At 40.1% G+C, this 23,319-nt stretch overlaps 1 protein-coding gene across 1 annotated transcript in view; it reads left to right on the top strand.

The window, feature by feature from the left end:
• The window catches only part of LOC131693851 (uncharacterized), a 40,829-nt gene extending 17,903 nt beyond the window's left edge, over positions 1–22,926 (top strand). The window contains exon 2 of the mRNA XM_058982054.1: positions 124–22,926. Within this exon, the coding sequence (XP_058838037.1) occupies positions 3,739–5,496 (1,758 nt within the window). The 5' untranslated portion in view covers positions 124–3,738 and the 3' untranslated portion in view covers positions 5,497–22,926. The remainder of the gene's footprint in view (positions 1–123) is intronic.
• The last annotated feature ends 393 nt before the right edge of the window (positions 22,927–23,319 follow it).

Genomic DNA, 23,319 nt, shown 5'->3' with positions numbered 1-23,319 from the left:
GGAGCATAAAAACAAAAACAATACTTTTTCCCGCTAAGTTCGTGAAGTAAGCGGGTAAAACGACAGAGTAGATTGGCTAGTGAGCTGAGCAAAAATTTAAAAACAAATATTTTACCCCACTAGGTTCGTGAAGTGAGCTGGAAAAAAGTGACAAAACTGGATCAACTTTTGGTGGATGGATCAAATAAATTGTTTTGCCTTTCTCAATAGAAAGGTGTTGCAATTGCTTTGAAAACCGGCTTTTTAACGGAGGCCCGGAGGGCCAAGTGACATATACCATTCGATTCAGCTCGACGAGTTCGGCAAATGTTTGTGTGTGTATGTATGTGTGTCTGTGTGTGTACGTGAACACAATCTCACTCACTTTTCTCAGAGATGGTTGAACCGATTTTCACAAACTTAGTCCCAAATGAAAGGTGCAACGTTCCCATAAGCTGCTATTGAATTTCTAATGAATCCGACTTCCGGTTCTGACAGGGTGATGAGTACGATCACGTAGAAAATGTCGATTTTAATAAATTCTGCAATGTATAACGGTGAAATTTTTTCCAAAATGTGACCACAACTGCTTCGATTTGTAGTACTAGGTCACTAACAGTCTTTCAAAGTCTTTTTGGTCACATTGGCCACCATCATCGGTTCCGGAAGCCCCGGTGGAAGTATCCAAATTCAGAATAACAGTTGCATCGGTTTCTCTGAGATGGCTAGACCGAATCAACCAAACTTAATCTCAAATGAAAAATGTTGCGTTCCCCGTAAATGGCTATTAAAGTTTATCCCGAACCGACTTCCGGTTCCGGAGTTACAGGTTGTGGCGTGTGATCACATAGGAAATTGTGATTCAAACCGATACTCCGATGAAAGCAAAAAAGGTAAAAATTTCGCTAAAATGTCTCTCAAACAACTTAAATTTGCAGTTCTAGGTCACCGACGGCCAAACAAACTTTCGTTAACTACATTGATCACCATAGACGATTCCGGAAGTGCCCGGGAAAAGCGGCAACCTTTAAAACTAGCAAACTCATCAGTTTCTCAGAAATGGTTGGGCCGATTTTCACAAACTCAGTCCCATATGATAGCTATATTATCCCCACAGATGTCTATAAAATTTCGCCTGGATCGCTTATATGGTTCCGGAAATGTAGACTGAACCGTGAAATTCCCATATAAGCGCCGGAACTCATTTTTTTTTCAAGGGGGGGCCCCATGAAATTTCAGAAATCGAATTCGTATTTTTGATGCCAAACATCTTTAAAATGCATGAAACATAGTAATTTGTTATCTCAAAAAAATTTTTTTTTTATAAAGATCGACTTTTTGGGACTTTGCCGATTTTGCACCTTTTTTGCCTTTCTCATATAAAGAAAGGCTATGCAATCACTGTAAAAATCGACTTTTTAACCGAGGCCCGGAGGGCCGAGTGTCATACACCATTCGATTCAGTTCGTCGAGATCGGCAAATATTTGTGTGTGTAAGTGTGTGTGTGTCATTTAAACTCAAACAATTTTCTCAGAGATGGCTGAACCGATTTTCGCAAACTTAGTTTCATCTGTTTCAGGTATAACGCTCCCATAAGCTGCTATTGAATTTTTAGTTGATCCGACTTCCGGTTCCGGAGTTACGGGTTGAAGAGTGCGGTCACACAGCAAATTCCCATATAAACTGGTACCACCATGATGTTCAAATGATGTAAAACATTTTAAAATTGATCTAACATTACTCTAGTTTGCGGGTCTGGATCACTAATGATCAGTCAAAGCAGCTTTGACCACATTGGCCACCTATGACGGTTCATGACGCCCCCGGGGAACCCGCCAAGTTCCTAAGCTAATATCACACCCATTCCCCAACGAATTCTCTACCGATTTTTACAAACTTGATTTCAAATGAAAGATACAGTAATACCATTGATAAATGAAAATCTCTGTGTATGTATGTGTGCATGTATGTATGTATGTATGTGTATGTGCGGATTTAACAAAATGTCCACATCGGTTTCTCGGAGATGGCCGAACCGATTTTTACCAACTAAGATTCAAATGAAAGGTATAATATTCCCATAGGTTGCTATTGAATTTCATTTTCAACCGACATCTTGTTCTGGATTACGAGTTAAAGAGTATGGTTACTGTTGCGACGCCGCTTGGACATCCCTATCTACTTTGCATAGCTGCAACATGACAGCTCACACCGAGCGATAGCCGGCAGCAGGAGTAGATAAGCGGGGTATGATAGCTTCGTTGTGTGGAAGAAAAGTAAGGCAAATAAAAAGTAAAGCTGTGAATTTTGATAATGCGTTAGTGAGGTAGAAATTAGGCAGTTTTGTCGGAAATTGATTTCTTTCGGAGTGACCATTGGACTTAGAATTGGCAAGGTAAGCAGGAATCAATAAAATTAGCGTCGGTCGGTTAATCATTGCCTTAAATCCGATAGGAATTTGATTGTATAGCGACCAAATCACCGGTTGCAAATAGGGGAGATTGTGCATAGCTCTGCACTTAGTGAAATAGAGGTTAGTAGGCGAAAGGAAACCACTTCTTGTGAGTAGATGCTAAATTAGGTAATAAGAATTTGTGAATTAATGAATTATTTAAATAAAATTGCAGTTTTAAGCGTTGTCAAAAACCAGTTGACTGCTTGCAAAATTTGGTTTCCCTCCGGGAACATTCTTAAAAAAGAAGTGACACAAACCAAGTGCATTCTTTGAATCGAACCTGCCTGCAAATGACTTCAGATTCTGAATCGGTGAAGGAGCAAGCCATTATGGATCTCACGAATACTCCGTGCGGGATCTGCGGACCATCGACGCGCGATGAGGAAATGATCGGCTGTGACGGATGTTCGGGATGGTTTCATTCCCGTTGTGTGGGTGTTGTGGAGGGCCATCTGCAGAAGAAATGGTACTGCCAAAGCGAAGCCTGTCAGGAGTAGGCTAAAGAGTACCAAAAGAAGAAAACCACCAAGAAGCAACAAACTCGCCATCGGAAAGAAGCCGACGAATCCGACAGATCTAGCGTAGGTTCACGGTTGGTCGCGTCTAGCGTCGAAGCAAAGGTGAGAGCGCTAGAGGAACGACAAAAGCGACAACTGGAGGAGCTAGATGCAGAGATGCGGCTCCGAAAGAAAGAAAAAGAGATGCAGCGCGCGTTCGAAAGACAAGGCTGAGATGGAAATGAAGATGTGTGCTGAAGAAGAAGTGCAGCAGATGGTTTGGCAAACGGAGACGCTCCAGGAAAAGAAGGCGCAAATCGAGCGGATGAGAGCTAATCAAGAATCGTTCGAGAAACAGATGGCGGCTCTGGATAAAGAGATGACGGAACTATCGCTCTTTAAGGTGCCAAAACCGGCGTTGACAAATGTTGCTGACGATTCTCAAGCAGGATGTTCCGGCAAAATCAATCAAAAGGTATTGATGTTGACCCAGGAGAACGTCAAAAAGCTGTCGGAAGACGACGAGGACACCGAAGAAGAAGACGACCATGATAACGACGAGGAAGGAACGGCCGTATCGAGCCAGAGCTCCGATTCGTGTATGGAGAAAAATTCCAAAATTCGTTTCCCGCAGAAAATCAAAAACGTAGTTGAAAATACGAGCCAAGACGGGCGGAAACAACAGCAGACCGCACCAACAAAAGCTCAGTTGGCCGCGAGAAAAGGGCTGACTTACAAGCTTCCTAAATTTTCAGGCAAACCAGAGCAGTGGCCATTGTTTTACGCGGCCTACAAAGCGTCCAACGATGCCTGTGGGCTACATGAACCACGAAAATTTGATGAGACTACAGGAAGCACTCGAAGGTGACGCACTCGAGTTGGTGTCTGGTCAGCTACTCCTTCCACAAACGATTCCGAGAGTCATCGAGAAATTGCGTTGGCATTATGGCCGCCCGGAACAACTGCTAGAGAGTTTGTTAGACAAAGTCAATCGACTGGACCCTCCCAAACCGGATAATTTGAAAAGTTTTGTTCCTTTCGGGAATACGGTGGAGCAACTTTGTGGCCACCTGGAGGCCGCCGATTTACGACAACATCTCGTCAACCCGCTGCTAATAAAATCGCTGGTCGCCAAGCTGCCTGATCGCGAAAAACGTGAGTGGGTCCATTATAGAAGGGGTCACACTGAAACGACGCTGCGGAGTCTGACCGATTTTTTGATGAATATTGTGGAAGATGCCTATGAAGCTAACGTTGATGTAGAATTCAAGCCGGCTCAACCCGAGAAAAAGAAGTTGAAGGAGAAGGGTTGTTTGTATTTTCACAGTAAAGTAAGCAATCCTACCGTCACAATGAATGATGCAAGGAAGTTGAGGCCGTGCTATCAATGTCGGGACACGGACCACCGTCTGCGGCATTGTGAGGATTTTAGGAAGCTGCGCTATGTGGAGCGACTGAAGCTGGTTAATCGTGAAAAGTTGTGTCATGTATGCCTCAACGAGCACGGCGGGCAGTGCAAATTTAAAATTCGCTGTAATATTGGCAACTGCAGGGAGTATCACAATCCACTTATGCATCCAGTCGGAGACGTGGTCGGATTGAGTGCACACATCAGAACAAATTGCACCGTGATGTTCCGGATTGTTCCAGTTCAGCTGTACTGTGGTGAAAAATCGGCTACGGTGTTAGCGTTCTTGGACGAAGGTGCTTCCGTCACGCTGGTGGAGAAAAGTCTCACTGATCGCCTGGGCGCAGTTGGAGTGAAAGAACGTCTGACCATCAGGTGGACTGGAAACGTTTCGAGAGTGGAGGAATCTCACAGATTGAACCTGTGGACGTCAGGCATTAGCGCCTGTAGCGATGGCAAGATGTTACTACACACTGTCCACACAGTCGGAAAACTGATGCTGCCACATCAAAGATTGAACAGCGAGGAGCTAGCTGCACAGTACGAGCACATGCGCGGGCTGCCTATCGAGTCGTACAATGGACACCCACAATTGCTCATTGGGGCGAATAATATAGATTCATTTGCTCCGATAGAAGCAAAAGTTGGCACACAAATGGATCCAATTGCGGTTCGAACTAACCTCGCATGGACGGTTTATGGTCCAAGGCAATCCACTACGGCATCAGCAGCCATCTATCTGGGCTACCATCACCGGATCAGCAATGATGACCTACACGAACTGTTAAAGAGCCACTATGCATTGGAAGAATCAGTGATCGCAATACTGCAAGAAACGGGAGAAGAGAAACGCGCCCGAGAAATACTGGAGCGTACAACGAGACGCGTTGGTGATCGGTTCGAAACTGGGTTGCTATGGAAGGTTGACGATCCACGATTCCCGGACAGTTATCCAATGGCCCTGCGACGGATGAAACAACTGGAAAGTCGACTCGTAAAAAATCCAAAGCTGCAAGAAAATGTTTGTAGGCAAATAGCAGAATATCAGCAAAAAGGATATGCACATATCGCTACCGCCGAAGAACTAATCGATACTGCTTCCTACCAAGTCTGGTATCTTCCGATCACTGTTGTCCAGAACCCGAAGAAGCCTTAAAAAGTTCGCCTGGTGTGGGATGCTGCAGCAACGGTACAAGGTGTATCGCTGAATTCGAAATTGCTGAAAGGATCAGACATGCTCGTCCCGCTGATCAAAGTTCTCTCTGGCTTTCGGGAATGGCGGGTTGCATTCGGTGGCGACTTGAAGGAGATGTTTCACCAATTGATGATTCGCGCGGAGGACAAACAGAAGCAGCGGTTTATCTTCAGGGAAAATCCGGATGATCCACCAAACGTGTACGTCATGGATGTAGCGACATTCGGATCGGCGAGTTCTCCCTGCTCAGCTCAGTTTGTCAAGAATCGGAATGCAGAAGAGTTTGCTGTGCAATATCCCGAAGCTTCTGCTGCTATCATTCATCGACATTATGTCGATGACTACTTCGACAGTGTCGACACGGTGGAAGAGGCAGTTAAGCTGGCGCAGTAGGTTCGACTGGTCCACCTAAAGGCGGGATTCAAGATACGGAACTGGGTATCTAACACACCAGAAGTGCTACGACGTCTGGGAGAAGAAATACCTGCCGCACCGGTTTATTTCGGACGGGACAAGCAAACGTCAAAGGAGAGAGTGCTATGAGTGATCTGGGATCCGAATATAGACCAGTTTTCATTCTCAACGAGGCATCGAGAAGAGTTGCAGCCGTACTTGTTCGAGGGAAAACGACCGACGAAAAGGCTCATCGCAAGCTGCGTAATGGGATTCTTCGATCTTTTAGGACTCCTACCGCCGTTCACCATCCACGGGAAAATAATTATACAGCACTTGTGGCGGTCCAACTGTGATTGGGACCAGGAAATCGATGCTACTTCCTGGGAACTTTGGAAGCGGTGGACAAGTTTGTTACCAGAGGTTGAGGCTATCCGGATTCCCCGATGTTATCTCGGTGGCTCCAAATCTGCTGAAGTGAACTCGTTGGAACTACTAATTTACTAATGCCAGCGAGCACGCATACGGCTGCGTAGCATATTTACGAGCGGTTATCAACAGAGGTTTACTGTAATCTGGTGATGTCTCGGGCCAAAGTGGCACCTATAAAACGCCAATCAATTCCCCGCCTGGAACTGATGGGTGTTGTTCTGGGAGCACGGCTGAGTCAAACAATCTTGAGTATGCACTCGTACCAAATTACCCGCACTGTTTTCTGGACGGACTCTAGGACCGTATGCAGCTGGCTCAATTCGGATCAGCATCAGTACAAGCAGTTCGTAGCATTTCGGATCGGCGAGATACAAGAGTTAACGAAGGTGACAGATTGGCGATGGATACCAACCGAACTCAACATCGCAGTCGTGCTGACGAAATGGGGTTTAGGTCCTCCTTTACATAGCAAAGGAGAGTGGTTCAATGGACAATTGGTCCTGTACAGTCCACAAGAAGATTGGCCAACGCCAGTATCGGCGATCGGAGACTGACGAGGAAGCTAGAGGAGTGGTTCTGTTCCTCGGAGTGATCGATGTGGAACCGATTTCTCACTGGACCAAACTATTGCGAGTGACAGCCAACATGGTGCGTTTCATCGCCAACAGCCGACGAAAGAGAAGAGTCAATAGTCACTATACGAGCTACGGAGAAGCAGAAGCAGCTGATCCGAGCGACGGGGGCGAATTACGTGTCAGTGATAGCACCACTTGGACCGGATGAGCTCCAGCGGGCTGAAAGAATCCTGTGGCAGCAGGCTCAGTGGGACAGCTTCCCGGATGAAATGAGTGCACTAACCAGCAACTTGAAACGTCAGCCGACCCCATGGAGATAATCAAAAAAAAGTAGTTCGATCTATAAGAGTTCACCGGTACTGGACAACGACGGTGTCCTGCGCATGGACGGCCGACTTGCAAATTCCGAGGAAATCCCATTCGACAAAAAGTATCCCATAATCCTGTCGAGGTCACATGAGGTTACGCAGAAACTGATCCAGCACTATCACGAAGAATTCGGGCACGCTAATTCGGACAGTTTTCAACGAGATGAGACAGCGGTTCCAGATTGCGAAAATGCGTACGGCAATTCAGCAGGTTGTGAGTAAATGCATCTGGTGCAAAGTCCACAAGTGCCGTCCACGATCACCAAGAATGGCTCCCCTTCGTGTTGAACGGGTCACTTCTAATCTTCGGCCTTTCAGCTCCGTGGGGCTAGATTACCTGGGTCCGGTGGAAATCGGTTGGACGGCGTAAGGAGAAGCGTTGGGTGGCTGTTTTCACCTGCTTGGCTATACGCGCAGTGCATCTAGAAGTCGTTCACAGTCTCACTACGGAATCGTGTCGGATGGCCATCGCTCGTTTCCGTAGCAAGTTCGGCCAACCAAAGCAAATCTTTTCTGACAATGCCACTTGCTTTCGGGGAGCAAACAACGAAATGATCAGGATGAAGCGTATAAACGAAGAGTGCGCAGAAATCGTGAGCGGTTCTACTACCTCCTGGCATTTTATTCCGCCGGGAACGCCACACATGGGAGGAGTCTGGGAGCGGATGGTGCGGTCGGTGAAAGAAGCGATTCGCGCACTCGACGACGGAAGAAATCTGACGGATGAGATCCTGGTGACAACACTTGCGGAAGCGACCGACATGATCAACACGCGTCCGTTGACATACTTGCCGCAATACACGAACCAATTTGAAGCACTTACGCCGAACCATTTTCTGAGAGGTACAGTGTCTGGTGCAGATATGGAGGCGACAGATCCCGCTACAGCTCTGCGGAATATGTACAAGCGATCACAGCATCTTGCCGATCAAATGTGGGAGAGGTGGAGCAAGGACCCAGTTAAACTCATTCCGGAACCGGTTCGGATTTCTAAATGGAGTCATTATGGATTCCAAATCAAATGCAACAACCGATTCCGACTCAGTTGTTGCATTTGATTTGGAATCCATAATGACTCCATTCAGGATTCCGAATCAAATTCCGAATGGTTTGACCGGGGAGTACCTTCCGACGCTCAACCAACGGTTAAAATGGTTCGACGAACAAAAGCCGCTTAAAGAGGGCGACCTGGTATTCGTGGTCGATGGGAAGAACCGAAAATTCTGGAAACGGGCTATCGTTGAGACAGTGATCAAGGGGTCGGACGGACGGGTTCGAAGGGTGGAAGTAAGAACTGCCGATGGTAAGATACAGCAACGAGGTGTAATTAATCTAGCGGCGCTGGAGATCAGGTAAATCCGAAAATACCGGATGTTACGGGCTGGGGTGTTGCGACGCCGCTTGGACATCCCTATCTACACCGAGCGATAGCCGGCAGCAGGAGTAGATAAGCGGGGGTATGATAGCTTCGTTGTGTGGAAGAAAAGTAAGACAAATAAAAAGTAAAGATGTGAATTTCGATAGTGCGTTAGTGAGGTAGAAGTTAGGCAGTTTTGTCGGAAATTGATTTCTTTCGGAGTGACCATTGGACTTAGAATTGGCAAGGTAAGCAGGAATCAATAAAATTAGCGTCGGTCGGTTAATCATTGCCTTAAATCCGATAGGAATTTGATTGTATAGCGACCAAATCACCGGTTGCAAATAGGGGAGATTGTGCATAGCTCTGCACTTAGTGAAATAGAGGTTAGTAGGCGAAAGGAAACCACTTCTTGTGAGTAGATGCTAAATTAGGTAATAAGAATTTGTGAATTAATGAATTATTTAAATAAAATTGCAGTTTCAAGCATTGCCAAAAACCAGTTGACTGCTTGCAAAATTTAATTTTAAATGAAACACAAACTTAATTTTAAATGAAAGGTCCATCAGCTGTTGAATTTTGTGTGGATCCGAGTTCCTGAATTACATGGTGATACGTATGATCACGCAGCAAATCCCGATTCTAACGAATTCTGCGATGAATGTAAAAAGGTGATTTTTTTTCCAAAATGTAAACACAACTGTTGAATTTGTAGATCTAGGTCCCCAACAGTCATTCAAAGTTTCTTTGGCCACACTGGCCACCATCGACGGATCCTGAATTATCCAAATTCAGAATAACGGTTATATTGGTTTCTCGAAAATGGCTAGACCGATTTGATCAACTTAGTATCAAATGAAAGGTGTTGCGTCCCCGGAAACTGATATTAAATTCCATCTCCATCCGACTTCCGGCTCCGGAGTTACGGGTTGTGGAGTGCGATCACATAGAAAACTCCGATTCAAACCGATACCGCGATGAGTGCAAAAAGGTGCTCTTATATATACTTACCAACTGTAATAAGAATGAAAGACATTTCCATAATGTTATATTGTACGAACCAGCTATTAAATCATAGTTTGTAGAAATGAGAAAGGCACAATTGCACCTCTAGGTGGATTAAAACAGGTTTTTTAGTTCTGTATTACTGCGGCTGTTTTTTCTTTTACAAAATTTTAGAACTCATATTAATTACTTTTCGTGTATATAGTTGTCATGTCATGTATAAAAATATAATGTAATATATGCATTTGAAAGCTTGTAATGAATATAAACAACGCAAACATTCTCGTGTTCATGATTGAGAAAGGCACAATTGCACCGCTAGGTGGATTAAAACAGGCTTTTTCGCTAGATTTTCCAGTGCCGCACAGTGGGACGGAATCAAAAAAGCCGGACATTTACATTTTTGTGATGAAACTATTGGTTATGGCACTTTGATGTCTTCGGAAAGGATTCTTTATTTTTTAAGTAGTTGAATATAATGTTATATTAAACTGCGTATATACCCCCTTAGATCAAAATTTCCCAAAATTATATTAAACTACTTAAAAAATAAAGAAATCTTTCCGAAGACATCAAAGTGCCTTAACCAATAGTTTCGTCGCAAATATCAATGTCCGGCTTTTTTTGATTCCGTCCCACTGTGTGCCGTAATGCAATGCTTGCTGACAGTAAGCCAGACTGTCCGTGGAACGTCGACGCCTGTTTTGGTCGCTGCATTGGATAATAGGGTCTGCGTTCGAACTGTACTCTAATGAGGTTTATGAAAATACAAGTTTCCGTCTAGCAATCCGAATTACGGAGCTCCATGATCCGAGGAACGCTCAAGAGGGAACTAGAAAGCTGCTAAAGAAATATTATGAATCAATCAAGTTTGAATTGAATGTCAGTGATAGGTTGGACTCCAATGAGGAAGACATTGGTGCTGAAGTGCTTCATGATTTTACCACCTTGAACATGTAGCCAATTGAGCTGTAGCAAAAAGCCTCACGAGAGGGAAAAAAAACTAGTTATAACAAAAATCGCTGATTAACTCTTCCATATGGACCCAGTATATTTGCAAAAATGAAACTCCAAAATACTATATAATGCATATATTTTTCAATTGAATCGATGCCTTCTGGTATAACGACACATTTGATCAGGTTGTGTTCGACTCTTTCATTTTCTTTAACACCAGTTTGATTATCTTGAACTACGTTTATTCCAAAAATAAATCCGTCTTATTGTTAAATGTCTCCAATTTGTAATCATTTTTGTTTGCCCCCTAGCAACTAAATTAAATTTTCTCTGCCGCTAATTTGATGGATTGCATTAGCCGTTCATCTGCGCGAAAAATGAAAGTATGTAACCAGCGGTATACATTTAGGTACTCTTAAAAATATAAAGTTAGGAAAAATTTGCGAGATTATTTTTTCAATTTTTTCTACCAAGTTGTGGAAGATAGCAGGACATGGCTGCTCAATTTTTTATTTTTCTGGCTAGATTCCGTAAACTTAGCAGGAAAAGGCGGGCCCTTATGTTTGTTTACCTTGCTAGATTGTGTGAAGTTAGCAGGTAAAGGCGGGCCCTTATGTTTGTTTACCTTGCTAGATTGTGTGAAGTTAGCAGGTAAAGGCGGGCCATGCTGTTGTTTTCCTTGCTAGATTGTGTGAAGTTAGCAGGAAAAGGCGGGGCATATATTACTTTTTCCTGCTAGAATGTGTGAAGTTAGCGGGAAAAGGCGGAGCATATATTATTTTTTCCTGCCAGTGTGTGAAGTTAGCAGGTAAAGGCGGGCCATACTGTTGTTTTCTTTGCTAGATTGTGTGAAGTTAGCAGGAAAAGGCGGGGCATATATTACTTTTTCCTGCTAGAATGTGTGAAGTTAGCGGGAAAAGGCGGAGCATATATTATTTTTTCCTGCCAGAGTGTGCGAAGTTAGCGGGAAAAGGCGTGGCTCTTTTGACATGTAGGTGGCGCAGCGATCGTTTTTCCTGCTGGCCTTTTTCCCCGATGTGCTGACTCCAGTAAACAACAGCAGTTTTCCTATGTATGGTTGCCAAGTTTACATAAGATTTATTTTAAAAAACAAAAAAAATCGTTTTTACGTATTACAATGAATTTTTTTTTGAAATAATGAATATATATGTATTATGTATATTGGACCTAAAATTTATCGAATGGAACGGAAAACTATATATAGCTTAATGACCCAATTACAAGACAATGATTTTTGGGGTTTTGTCACTCGCCATGCCACTGTGTGGCGGGGCGTTTTCAGCATTCCTGATAATACCTGAGGTTCGTTCGGTCTGACCCTTCGAATACCTTTTTCGACCAAAACATGTCATCATTTCATCATTCAATGTGAAATGATCTCGAGAATTATTGGCTGAAATATTTTGTATAAAGGTTAGTCTTATACTATGTTCACACTACAGAGTTTAAACACGTTATAATAATTAGCAACAAGAAAAATGTCATCAAGATAGCATTAAAACACGTTTTAACTCGCAGTGTGAACGTAGTATTAGGCTTAAAATTTATGTGAGGAGTTTCTCTCACATAAGATTTAAAAAAAACTTTTTTTTCTTAATTGTTACAAAAAATGAATAATTTACAATAAATCACCTTTCTTTACTTTGTTCGCTCTTAACCCCAAGTTGTTGATATTTAATCCGAACATATTATACAGTTTTGTTAAGGTCATTTCAACACCTTTCGAATGGTGGGTCGACTAATACTACGTTCACACTACGAGTTGAAACGTGTTTTAACGCTATCTTGATGGCATTTTTCTTGATGCTAATTATTATAACATGTTTTAACTCTAGTGTGAACATGGTATAATGCTACGTTCACACTACGAGTTAAAACGTGTTTTAACGCTATCTTGATGACATTTTTCTTGTTGCTAATTATTAAAACGTGTTTTAACTCTGTAGTGTGAACGTAGTATAAGACTGCAAAAACTGCCAAAAACACGTTTTTCAAAAAACTCGAAAACGATTCTACGAAAAAGAATATGATATGATGGATATGATTTCCGCGCTCAGAGACCCAAAATTGACATAGAAAACGCCTTTTTCTTAGCTTACTGCAACCACCCCAAAATCGGTAAACTAGTGTAATAAGAGAGCCCAGGCCAAGTTTGCGGAAGGCGCAAGTCGGCAGAGTTCCTTTGGCTTCGTTTGTATTAGACATCTCTCGTTTTTTACCACAAATTATGTAAAATATGTTTTCATATGTTGCATTTGATTTTGTTTTGTAAAAAGCTTGGGTTACCGCTTTCGAACGTAATAAACGGATTTCCTTAATTTTGTGGAGTTTGTGTGATTTCCGGTGAGTTCTATCTATTACGTGAATGATAATATTTTTCAATAGTACACAATCTACTTAAATAAATGAAATGAAAATTCCGTCAACTAGCACCGGGCTTCCCTACTCTTTATTTATTGAAAATCGCGTTCGGGTCGTACACTGCTTTTAATTTACTTTAATTTGGGTGCGGGTTGGATTCGGGTTCGGATTTTTTACAGGCCCGGGTACGGGTCGGGTTCGGGTTTTGTGTTCTAATAAAATACGGGTACGGTTCGGGTAAGCTTACAAAAATAATGTTCGGGTTCGGGTCGGGTCCGGGTACGAAAAATTCCTTACCCGCCCATCTCTAGATCACAGGTTCGCTTGCTTCCGACGGCGGGTCGATGACCACCTCGCCCGGCGGATCCTCAGCGGCTTTGCGCCGCTTTGGTTCCTAGGCCTCAGTTATGCGTCTAAGCCGCATCGAAATGGTAACCCTTAAACGGATGGGTATCGGATGGTTACAGGAACCCAGTAAAGCTCAACCGTAAAGGAGCCGAAATTCTAGCTGGTTCTAATTTGTTTTCGACACCAGTAACACAACCGATTCTAACTAGAATTGGTTGTGTCACTGGAATTGGAATACAAATTAGAACCAGCCAGCCATTCCGGCTGAGTTTAGCTGGGAAGTTTCCTAAAATTTTATCTGGGAAATAAAAATTTTCTGGTGACGCTTCAGCACCCCGTTGAATTCTAACGATTTCACGACCTGGGCACCAGTTTGACGATATGAAATGAACTTTATTCACTTTCGACAAGTTTTGATTCGAGCCAACAACATCCAGTCCTCTTAAGAATGTATCCTGCAATATGGTACACTAGATTACGTTCTAAGTTATGGAACAAGCTATCGTCAAAAATCTTCAGAATACTCCAACTCCACAACATCCACCTGAAAAAAGGAAGACATTTTAGACCAAGACTATATTTGGTACCACCTGGTTTACTTTTTCTTCCATCTGTTCATTATACACTTTTTGATCTGATCTGATTTTATTTGTTTGATTTACGAATGCCTTCGATTAAGTTCATTAACTGTTTTATATCGTCCAACTTATAGGATGATGAAGGAATTTCAGATATGAACTATGATAAAGAAAGCAACTTCAAGTATCTTTAAATTGAAGAGCAGTTGGACGTTATTCAAGCAGTGTTCTTTCAATAAATTTCACTAAAATTTCAAGTAACAATTAATTTCACTTCCAACAAGCAATGATTCAGTAAATTAGCATTAAATTTTAAATGCGAGGAACAAAATGATTTGTTAAACAACATTAAAAAAATAATCAACACATAGCCAACCCTAGTTACTATAAAAATCTTGTTTTGGCATAATAGTATAACATTGGACTTCACTGCAAATGGTTATTATTGTTCTGTCACAGTGACATGGTTTTGTTACTGTTCTATTCGAGTGTCAAGTTCATCCGAGAAAAATCCGCTTAAAATAACCTGAGTCCTGCGTTGACTCAAATTCTTTGAATAAATTTATACACGTTATTAATTATTTAATCAATAAATCAGATGAAATAATGGTTTTCGCTGGGATGATCCGTTTGCCACGATAAAGTTGCTTAATTTTTCATTCAGTATGAATTTATTTTGTGATTTGATCAATGTCACTCAAAGGTACAGCAAAAATTCCGGTTGCCAGGAAAAATAAATAGTCTGTATTCTACGTAGTGTTGCGCATTCCTCTGTACGGGACTCTATATTGTGTACAGACTCTAATACAAACCAGTAGTGCGTAATCATAAATTCAGTTGTTATTTCTATCTGAATTTACCGAAACCAGCATTAAGATAACTAAAGTTTCACGCAGAGAGTTTAGTTTTATGCGTCATGATTATTAGACCAAACATAAGTATCCCAATCAATCAAACACAATACTTTAAAATAAAATAATTTGGCTATAAACCTTATTTTTCTTACCTGTCTTACTATCACTTTATAGAATATAAAGTGATCGATATTCGTTATTAAAACGGTTTGATTAAAAAAATGTTCCATGAGTCAAACATTGATGCATGTACCTTAGATACTGTTTTTCAGCATATAACAAATATATTTCATGAAGAAAAAAAACATTTGTTTTGATTCGATTATCCGGATGATTCGATTATCCGAAGCGAAATTTTTCTGCACCCTACGGATAATCTAATCTGGCCTGTATTACGTAAGAAAGGACAAACCCTCCCTCCCCCTCAGGTAAGAATTTGTAAGATATTTTGAAACTCCTCCTCCCCCCATATGCCCTTACGTAATTAGTGTATGGCCCCTTATTCGGAATCTTGAGTTGACTCTTGTGTGCGCTTGTTGTTACACACGCAACCTGGAATATATTTAAAGATAGTCTTTTTATAAACTTACCTTCTACCCACCTAGCAATATCATTGGATTTATTGTTTTTGACCGACACCTTGTCGCCTAACATCAATGAATCAAAGGGATCTTTCGAAACTTTCTTGTTATACTACGTTCACACTACGAGTTAAAACGTGTTTTAACGCTATCTTGATGACATTTTTCTTGTTGCTAATTATTATAACATGTTGTAACTCTGTAGTGTGAACATAGTATTACCCTTTTGTTTTACAAGGCGCTGTTTATAATCTGTGGGATTTTCAATCAGTTGTCGAGAGTAGTGTTTTTTCGGATTGACTAGATCTATTAATGTTTTAGGCTTGTATTTAAAAACTTTCTCTGAAGAAAAACATTCGTCATGCGTCAGGCACGAGTTCCGGTAATTTATAAGAAAATAATTTAATTGATCTTCTGTGTCCCACCCTTTAACTTCGGGTTCTAACAGAAACTTTTTCAGGACGTCCTTCACCAACCTCGCTTCCGTTCCGAAAGGTGGTCCTCCGTCTGTCACAACTACGTCCTGTAATCCTAATCTTGAGAACATATTTGCAAACTTTTTATTAACTTTAATTGCATCAGTACCACATTTCATCCACTTAACCTCTAACCATTTAGAATGACTATCCACGATTAGCAAAAAAACTTTTTGTCCGAAATAAAAAAAAATCCGCGTGAAGTCTACTGAATGGTCGTTGGAATCCAAGATGTAGGGCTTGGCTTGGGAATGTCAGTCATTCTACTGCATGTGACGCAGGATTACACGTATTTTTCTATATCGACGTTAATTCCAGGCCAATAGACAGTTCTTAGACCAAGCTGTTTCATTTTTTTTATCCCTGAATGGTTTACATGTAAGAGCAATAGCAGTTCTTTTCTGAGAGAGACTGGTACTACAACACGTTCTTGAAAAATCAGACATCTCTGTGCTATTTCAAGATCTTGATTGTTTAAAAACATTCAAAAAGTTTTTAACCACTTTCTGGCCATTCATGTTTAACATACTGAATGACTTTCTGTAGAAAAGTGGTCCACAGTTTCCTTGGCTACGTGAGAATAGTCTAGAGGCAAATCTTGACTATAGTTTAAGCTTTTAACAAATGCCTCTCGTCCAATTCACTAGGAACAGCCTGTTTCAAGGGGAACCGTGAGCAAAAATCGGCATTACCCAGATCTCCTTTTCTGTAATGTATTTCAAAGTCGTATATCGATAGCTCTAGAATGTAGCGTTGTAATCTCGTTACGAATATGGAGTTTTTCCACTATTCACCGAAAATTCCCAACAGTGGTTTGTGGTCTGTGTACACAATAAATTTCTGGCCATACAAATATTTGTGACATTTTTTATTGTGCAAACTAGCGCTAATGCTTCTAAATGCAGTATTGGATATGATTTCTGTACTTGATTCAGGGAAAACGATGTGAAAATAATTGGTTTTCCACACCATTGACCAAATGTGCCAAAACTCCACCGAATCCATAACCACAAGCATCAGAAATAACTATTAAAGGTTTCTTTGGGTCATAAATCTAAGATTTTGGCATTCATTAAGTGAGTTTTGCTTTGTTGAAATGCTTCTTGACACTCATGTGTCCAATCATACTTTGCATCTTTTTTTTTTAAACAATCCATAAAGTGAACTCAACTTTGATGACAAGTTAGGTACAAATTTGCCATAATAGTTTACGAGACCTATATATGACTTCAACTCAGTTGATTTTTTTTGGAATTTAAGCATCCCTAATGGTCGCCAACTTGTCTGGGCATGAAAGTAACCCTTTACCAGTTATCACATGTCCGAGAAATGGAAGGTTTGTAACGGAAAGCTTACATTTTTGCTGATTAACTTTGATGTTAGCTTTTGATAATCGTTCTAGTACTACATATAATTTTCTCTTACAATCAGAGCTTTCACCATTCATTCAAATTCAATCCGAACGAACTACAATACAGTTCAGTAAAACGCTTGCCTTCACCCCAACCGAATGAATTGCCGCTATGGATACCGAAGCAACAACACGAGGAAACAGAAACAGGAACGAATATATCCACACACGCTTGCATAAGCACGTATCATTATAGTGATGAACAGTTGTGAGTATCATTGAGAGAGAGGATATCAGTATTCTCTTCTCTCTTGAATAGTGGTTCCTCTTTGCTTGGTTGATTATTTAGTGAAATTGGTTCAAGAACATACAAGCTGTTGAACCATTCAGATTCATTGTGTAATGCTGAATCTGAATATAAAATTCTTCTGGCCACATTAGCGGTTTTCAGCGTCTTTCGCTACGTCAGTTAACCCATTATAACCCAGGGGCTTCAAAAAGTGAGCCAAATGCAGTGATATCCTCAATTCCATCAAAAAATGTATCGAAAATAATGGGAAAAACAAAATCACCGCTTAAAATGGCTTTGGGATTGAAAATGTCTCATGCAAAAAATTTCGTACGCTTTAATAAAAACAAATTTTAAGTTGTTTTGCAAATTTCTTCGGATTTTTTGATAGACAGCACTTCTTTTACACCTGTGACAACGTTTTGTCACATAATAGAATTATTAGCACTAATCCTACCAATAAAATTCAATGAAATGTTTTGCTCACTTTTCAGCCGCCATTTGCCTCAACCATACACGGTTCGAAAATGTAAATAAAATGACAAAAATTGGCAGCTGACTTACTTCACAATGAAGTATGCGGTGTAATGATCCCATCAGTGCAATAATAAAGCAGTTAGATGTCAAAATTCCACAGTATATACGCGTTGAACGATGGATAGTCTTGCGTATGAAATTTCATACGCTAGGATATAATGGGTTAAGAACATATGGCTTGTGAAGCGGACATTAGGCAACAGGTACCGCTTATTTGATTCTGCTGAGGTTTGAGGGGAAAAAATTGAAGAACTAGTTCAGTTCACGATGCATTATAAATTTAGGGAAATCGTGGATATTCAAACATCGATATGCATTTATCAGTTTTTTGGATGTTGGTTCCTCAGACGATTCAGCCCAACACATATAGGTTCATTTTTTTCTAACATTGTATCTCTAGCTTACGAATATTTGAAATTTTATAATCGTGAACCAAAACGAAGTGGTTAAAAGTTATTCGCATTTAACAAGGACAATATATGTTTCAAACTATGATGTACTACATTCTTTTCCTAAATGTTGTACAGACAGGTTAAATATTAACAAATATAATATTAACCACAAATTCGATGAGCAAGATTTATGACTCCTCATTAAATTGGATACCTACTAACGGAGTGTCTAAAATGTACGGCATATTGGGAATATTTAATAATCAAAAAATTACTTCGAGCTGCGTCTAAAGTTGAGCAGGAATAGCAAAATTACACATGCCTTTTAATCTTTGGGAAGAAATTAGTATCCCGCTTTAATGCTTTAGTGATCTGAACAGATTAGTTCGCTGCAATTATTCCGAGCTTGGCGAATAAAGTTTTATTCGGAATATCCTCCAAATGAATCTTGACAGTTGACTTTAATGCCTTTATTCTAAGTTACCCGAGATTTTTATTGCAACCAGGCAACCAAAAATGTTTTCAAATTTTGTTTAAATGGAATGGTGTATCTATCTGTGGTGTCCTTGAAGGATTGATTGAAAAAAAATTCTCTTCTTTTTGGAAACAGGAACGATTTTTCCAAAAAAAACACCATTTTCACCTGAAAAAAATTATTAACAAATCCATAACATTAATATGAAAATTTTGACGAAAAAATGGAATCGTTCAAGGACACGGCAGTTAAATTACGAACAAGCAAAAATAAAGTTTTGAAATCCGTTGCAAACTGTTTCGGCACTCGTAGTCACTGCAAATATCGTGATAATCGCGTTTAAAGTTTCAAATATAAGCGTAAGGGAGCAAGATGAAAAACGAAATGAAGAAGATGAAAAATTAGCTGATGGGATCGAAACAAATATAAAAAAATTTAAGTACCAAATGGAACACGTTAATAATAATTGTTGAATTTCGTGCTTGGTAAAGTCTCCACATGTTCCCTTAACCCTATTTGTATTTTCACAATTCGACATATTCAATAGGTTGATGACAAAACTAAAAAAATATTGCATATGAAAAGCGCACAGAATATCTCGAATAGAAATAATAAAAGACAACAAACACATTCTCGTTATGAGTGCTGCTCTCCGGGGCAGCTGGGCGGCATCATTTTTCGTACCTACATTCGCACCCAGCAAGCAAAGAGAATCTGGGTGCCTATGTACAGCTTGCTATGGAGAACGAATGATGCATAGCAGTTGATATCTCTTCGAATGGGAGAGAGAATGAGCAACGGGTACTATTACGCTATGCTCATATACCTACACTATAGAACAGCAATGATTCACCAGCCTCGGTGGTGGTGAATCAAAGCCGTCAACTCCGCAGCTCAGTGGTGAATGGTTCAATAGGGTGTATGTTCGTGAAGCGAAGAACGAATGAAGAGTGTTCGTTCTTTTTCAGCTGATTCGTTTTCCAAGCTCTGCTTACAATCATCAAATTTTTTACCAGCAATTAACCCATTATGTCCTAGCGTATGAAATTTCATACGCAAAAACAACACATTTCTGGATCATACTTGTTATACAATAAAGCCGTTTTCAAACTTCTGGTCTTCTGTGAATGTTAACTAATACCCTATAGTTTATAATGTGTATGCTCAATAATTATTTTTTATTAAATTCCATTGTGTTTTCGAATGTCAAAGTTGGATAAAATTCAATCCAAAATGTGAACAATACATATTATTAATTTTCTCTTCTAAATCACTAATTCTTGTTTCGGATTGTGAACGAATGGCCATAAGAGATGTGAAAGATGTGGCTCAGTGCGAAAAAATGGAAGAAATTGGTGAAACAATTGCAAACATTCTGCTGGTAGTTCAACGTATGAAATTTCATACGCTAGGCTGAACCGATATCTTTTTTCCCAAGGCAAAATTATTTCCTCTTTAGGATTAGGAGGAGATTTACAACTTTCACGCTGATTTTAAAGTTAAATCAGTACATTCAAGGCTAACAAATGCTTAATACGAAGCAAATCATACCTGGTTCTACCCGGAATATTTTTTATGTAAATTCTCGTAAGAAAATGTTCTTTTTCTTAAAATAATTACTAAGTTTGAGGGAAAGATGGTTTGATGCAACGAACCAATCATGAGACGAAACGGCACGAGAGAGGAGAGTAGTGTTAAAATCATTCAAAAAAGCTGCTAAATGAATGATCTCGCAAGGTTGAAGATATTATTCGATTTTATGCTGAGGCAACCAAAAATGTTTTCAAATTTTGTTTAAATGGAATGGTGTATCTATCTGTGGTGTCCTTGAAGGATTGATTGAAAAAAAATTCTCTTCTTTTTGGAAACAGGAACGATTTTTCCAAAAAAAACACCATTTTCACCTGAAAAAAATTATTAACAAATCCATAACATTAATATGAAAATTTTGACGAAAAAATGGAATCGTTCAAGGACGCGGCAGTTAAATTACGAACAAGCAAAAATAAAGTTTTGAAATCCGTTGCAAACTGTTTCGGCACTCGTAGTCACTGCAAATATCGTGATAATCGCGTTTAAAGTTTCAAATATAAGCGTAAGGGAGCAAGATGAAAAACGAAATGAAGAAGATGAAAAATTAGCTGATGGGATCGAAACAAATATAAAAAAAATTAAGTACCAAATGGAACACGTTAATAATAATTGTTGAATTTCGTGCTTGGTAAAGTCTCCACATGTTCCCTTAACCCTATTTGTATTTTCACAATTCGACATATTCAATAGGTTGATGACAAAACTAAAAAAATATTGCATATGAAAAGCGCACAGAATATCTCGAATAGAAATAATAAAAGACAACAAACACATTCTCGTTATGAGTGCTGCTCTCCGGGGCAGCTGGGCGGCATCATTTTTCGTACCTACATTCGCACCCAGCAAGCAAAGAGAATCTGGGTGCCTATGTACAGCTTGCTATGGAGAACGAATGATGCATAGCAGTTGATATCTCTTCGAATGGGAGAGAGAAAGAGCAACGGGTACTATTACGCTATGCTCATATACCTACACTATAGAACAGCAATGATTCACCAGCCTCGGTGGTGGTGAATCAAAGCCGTCAACTCCGCAGCTCAGTGGTGAATGGTTCAATAGGGTGTATGTTCGTGAAGCGAAGAACGAATGAAGAGTGTTCGTTCTTTTTCAGCTGATTCGTTTTCCAAGCTCTGCTTACAATCATCAAATTTTTTACCAGCAATTAACCCATTATGTCCTAGCGTATGAAATTTCATACGCAAAAACAACACATTTCTGGATCATACTTGTTATACAATAAAGCCGTTTTCAAACTTCTGGTCTTCTGTGAATGTTAACTAATACCCTATAGTTTATAATGTGTATGCTCAATAATTATTTTTTATTAAATTCCATTGTGTTTTCGAATGTCAAAGTTGGATAAAATTCAAACCAAAATGTGAACAATACATATTATTAATTTTCTCTTCTAAATCACTAATTCTTGTTTCGGATTGTGAACGAATGGCCATAAGAGATGTGAAAGATGTGGCTCAGTGCGAAAAAATGGAAGAAATTGGTGAAACAATTGCAAACATTCTGCTGGTAGTTCAACGTATGAAATTTCATACGCTAGGCTGAACCGATATCTTTTTTCCCAAGGCAAAATTATTTCCTCTTTAGGATTAGGAGGAGATTTACAACTTTCACGCTGATTTTAAAGTTAAATCAGTACATTCAAGGCTAACAAATGCTTAATACGAAGCAAATCATACCTGGTTCTACCCGGAATATTTTTTATGTAAATTCTCGTAAGAAAATGTTCTTTTTCTTAAAATAATTACTAAGTTTGAGGGAAAGATGGTTTGATGCAACGAACCAATCATGAGACGAAACGGCACGAGAGAGGAGAGTAGTGTTAAAATCATTCAAAAAAGCTGCTAAATGAATGATCTCGCAAGGTTGAAGATATTATTCGATTTTATGCTGAGTATAAAGATTTTAGCCGAATTTTCTCTGTAATGATTTTTTGATACCCTATCAGCCCAGCGTATGAAATTTCATACGTTAGTTTTTTTTCGCAACGAAACGGTCCAAAGTGGTTATTTTATTTTTCCCATACTTAATTCGGCATAATATGAGAGCTCACGAAGTATTTTATAAATTACCAAAAGTTTTAACATAGCTGGGTTATAATGGGTTAACACCAGTGATGGCATTTCACCCTAGTGATGCACTGGCGCGTAAGTGTGATGCCTACACAGAGGATACAATGATCACACACCACAGAAAAAAGCTGAACGCTCTTTCTTTCGGAGCTGTATAGACCGATTTCAAGTGTGCGCTGGTGTTGAGGTAGTTGGGTGCGAGATAACTGTGCTCTCTTGCTCTTGAAATTTTCTTTGGCGCGCTCAGATAAAGTCACCACCGCGCGCGCCCCAGAGTCGCTGTGGTGTATTCACTGGCGTGTGACCTTTGGTTTGTTTTCGTCTTAGGGACCATTCATAAATTACGTAACGCTTTTAGGGGGGGAGGGGGTACAACAAGTTGTGGCATGTTGTGACATAGAGGGGAGGGGGAGTTAGCTAGATCGTTACGTAACATGTTTTCACCAAAGAAAAAATTTTTTTTCTAGGAATTTGTTACGTAACAGGGGAGGGGGGGATGAAGAAATTTGTGACAATTTGTTACATGGGGGAGGGGGAGTCAATTTTGGGCAATTTTTGCGTTACGTAATTTATGAATGGTCCCTTACAAGCGACAGTGCCGGTGAGATTAATTTGATTTGCACAGGTTGTTACGTTGTGTTGTGTGGATGGTGGTGGCTTATTTCAAGCTTATATGATTTTCGACTGAAGATTTCATACAAGTTGCTTGGTAAAGCGAACGAGTTTATAAAGTATTGTTACACTATCTGCAAAA

The sequence above is a fragment of the Topomyia yanbarensis genome, chromosome 1, assembly GCF_030247195.1.
Source record: "Topomyia yanbarensis strain Yona2022 chromosome 1, ASM3024719v1, whole genome shotgun sequence".
In the NCBI taxonomy this organism is placed as follows: domain Eukaryota; kingdom Metazoa; phylum Arthropoda; class Insecta; order Diptera; family Culicidae; genus Topomyia; species Topomyia yanbarensis.
Note: the sequence above shows the minus strand (reverse complement) of the source record. Positions and strands in the feature narration are given on the sequence as shown.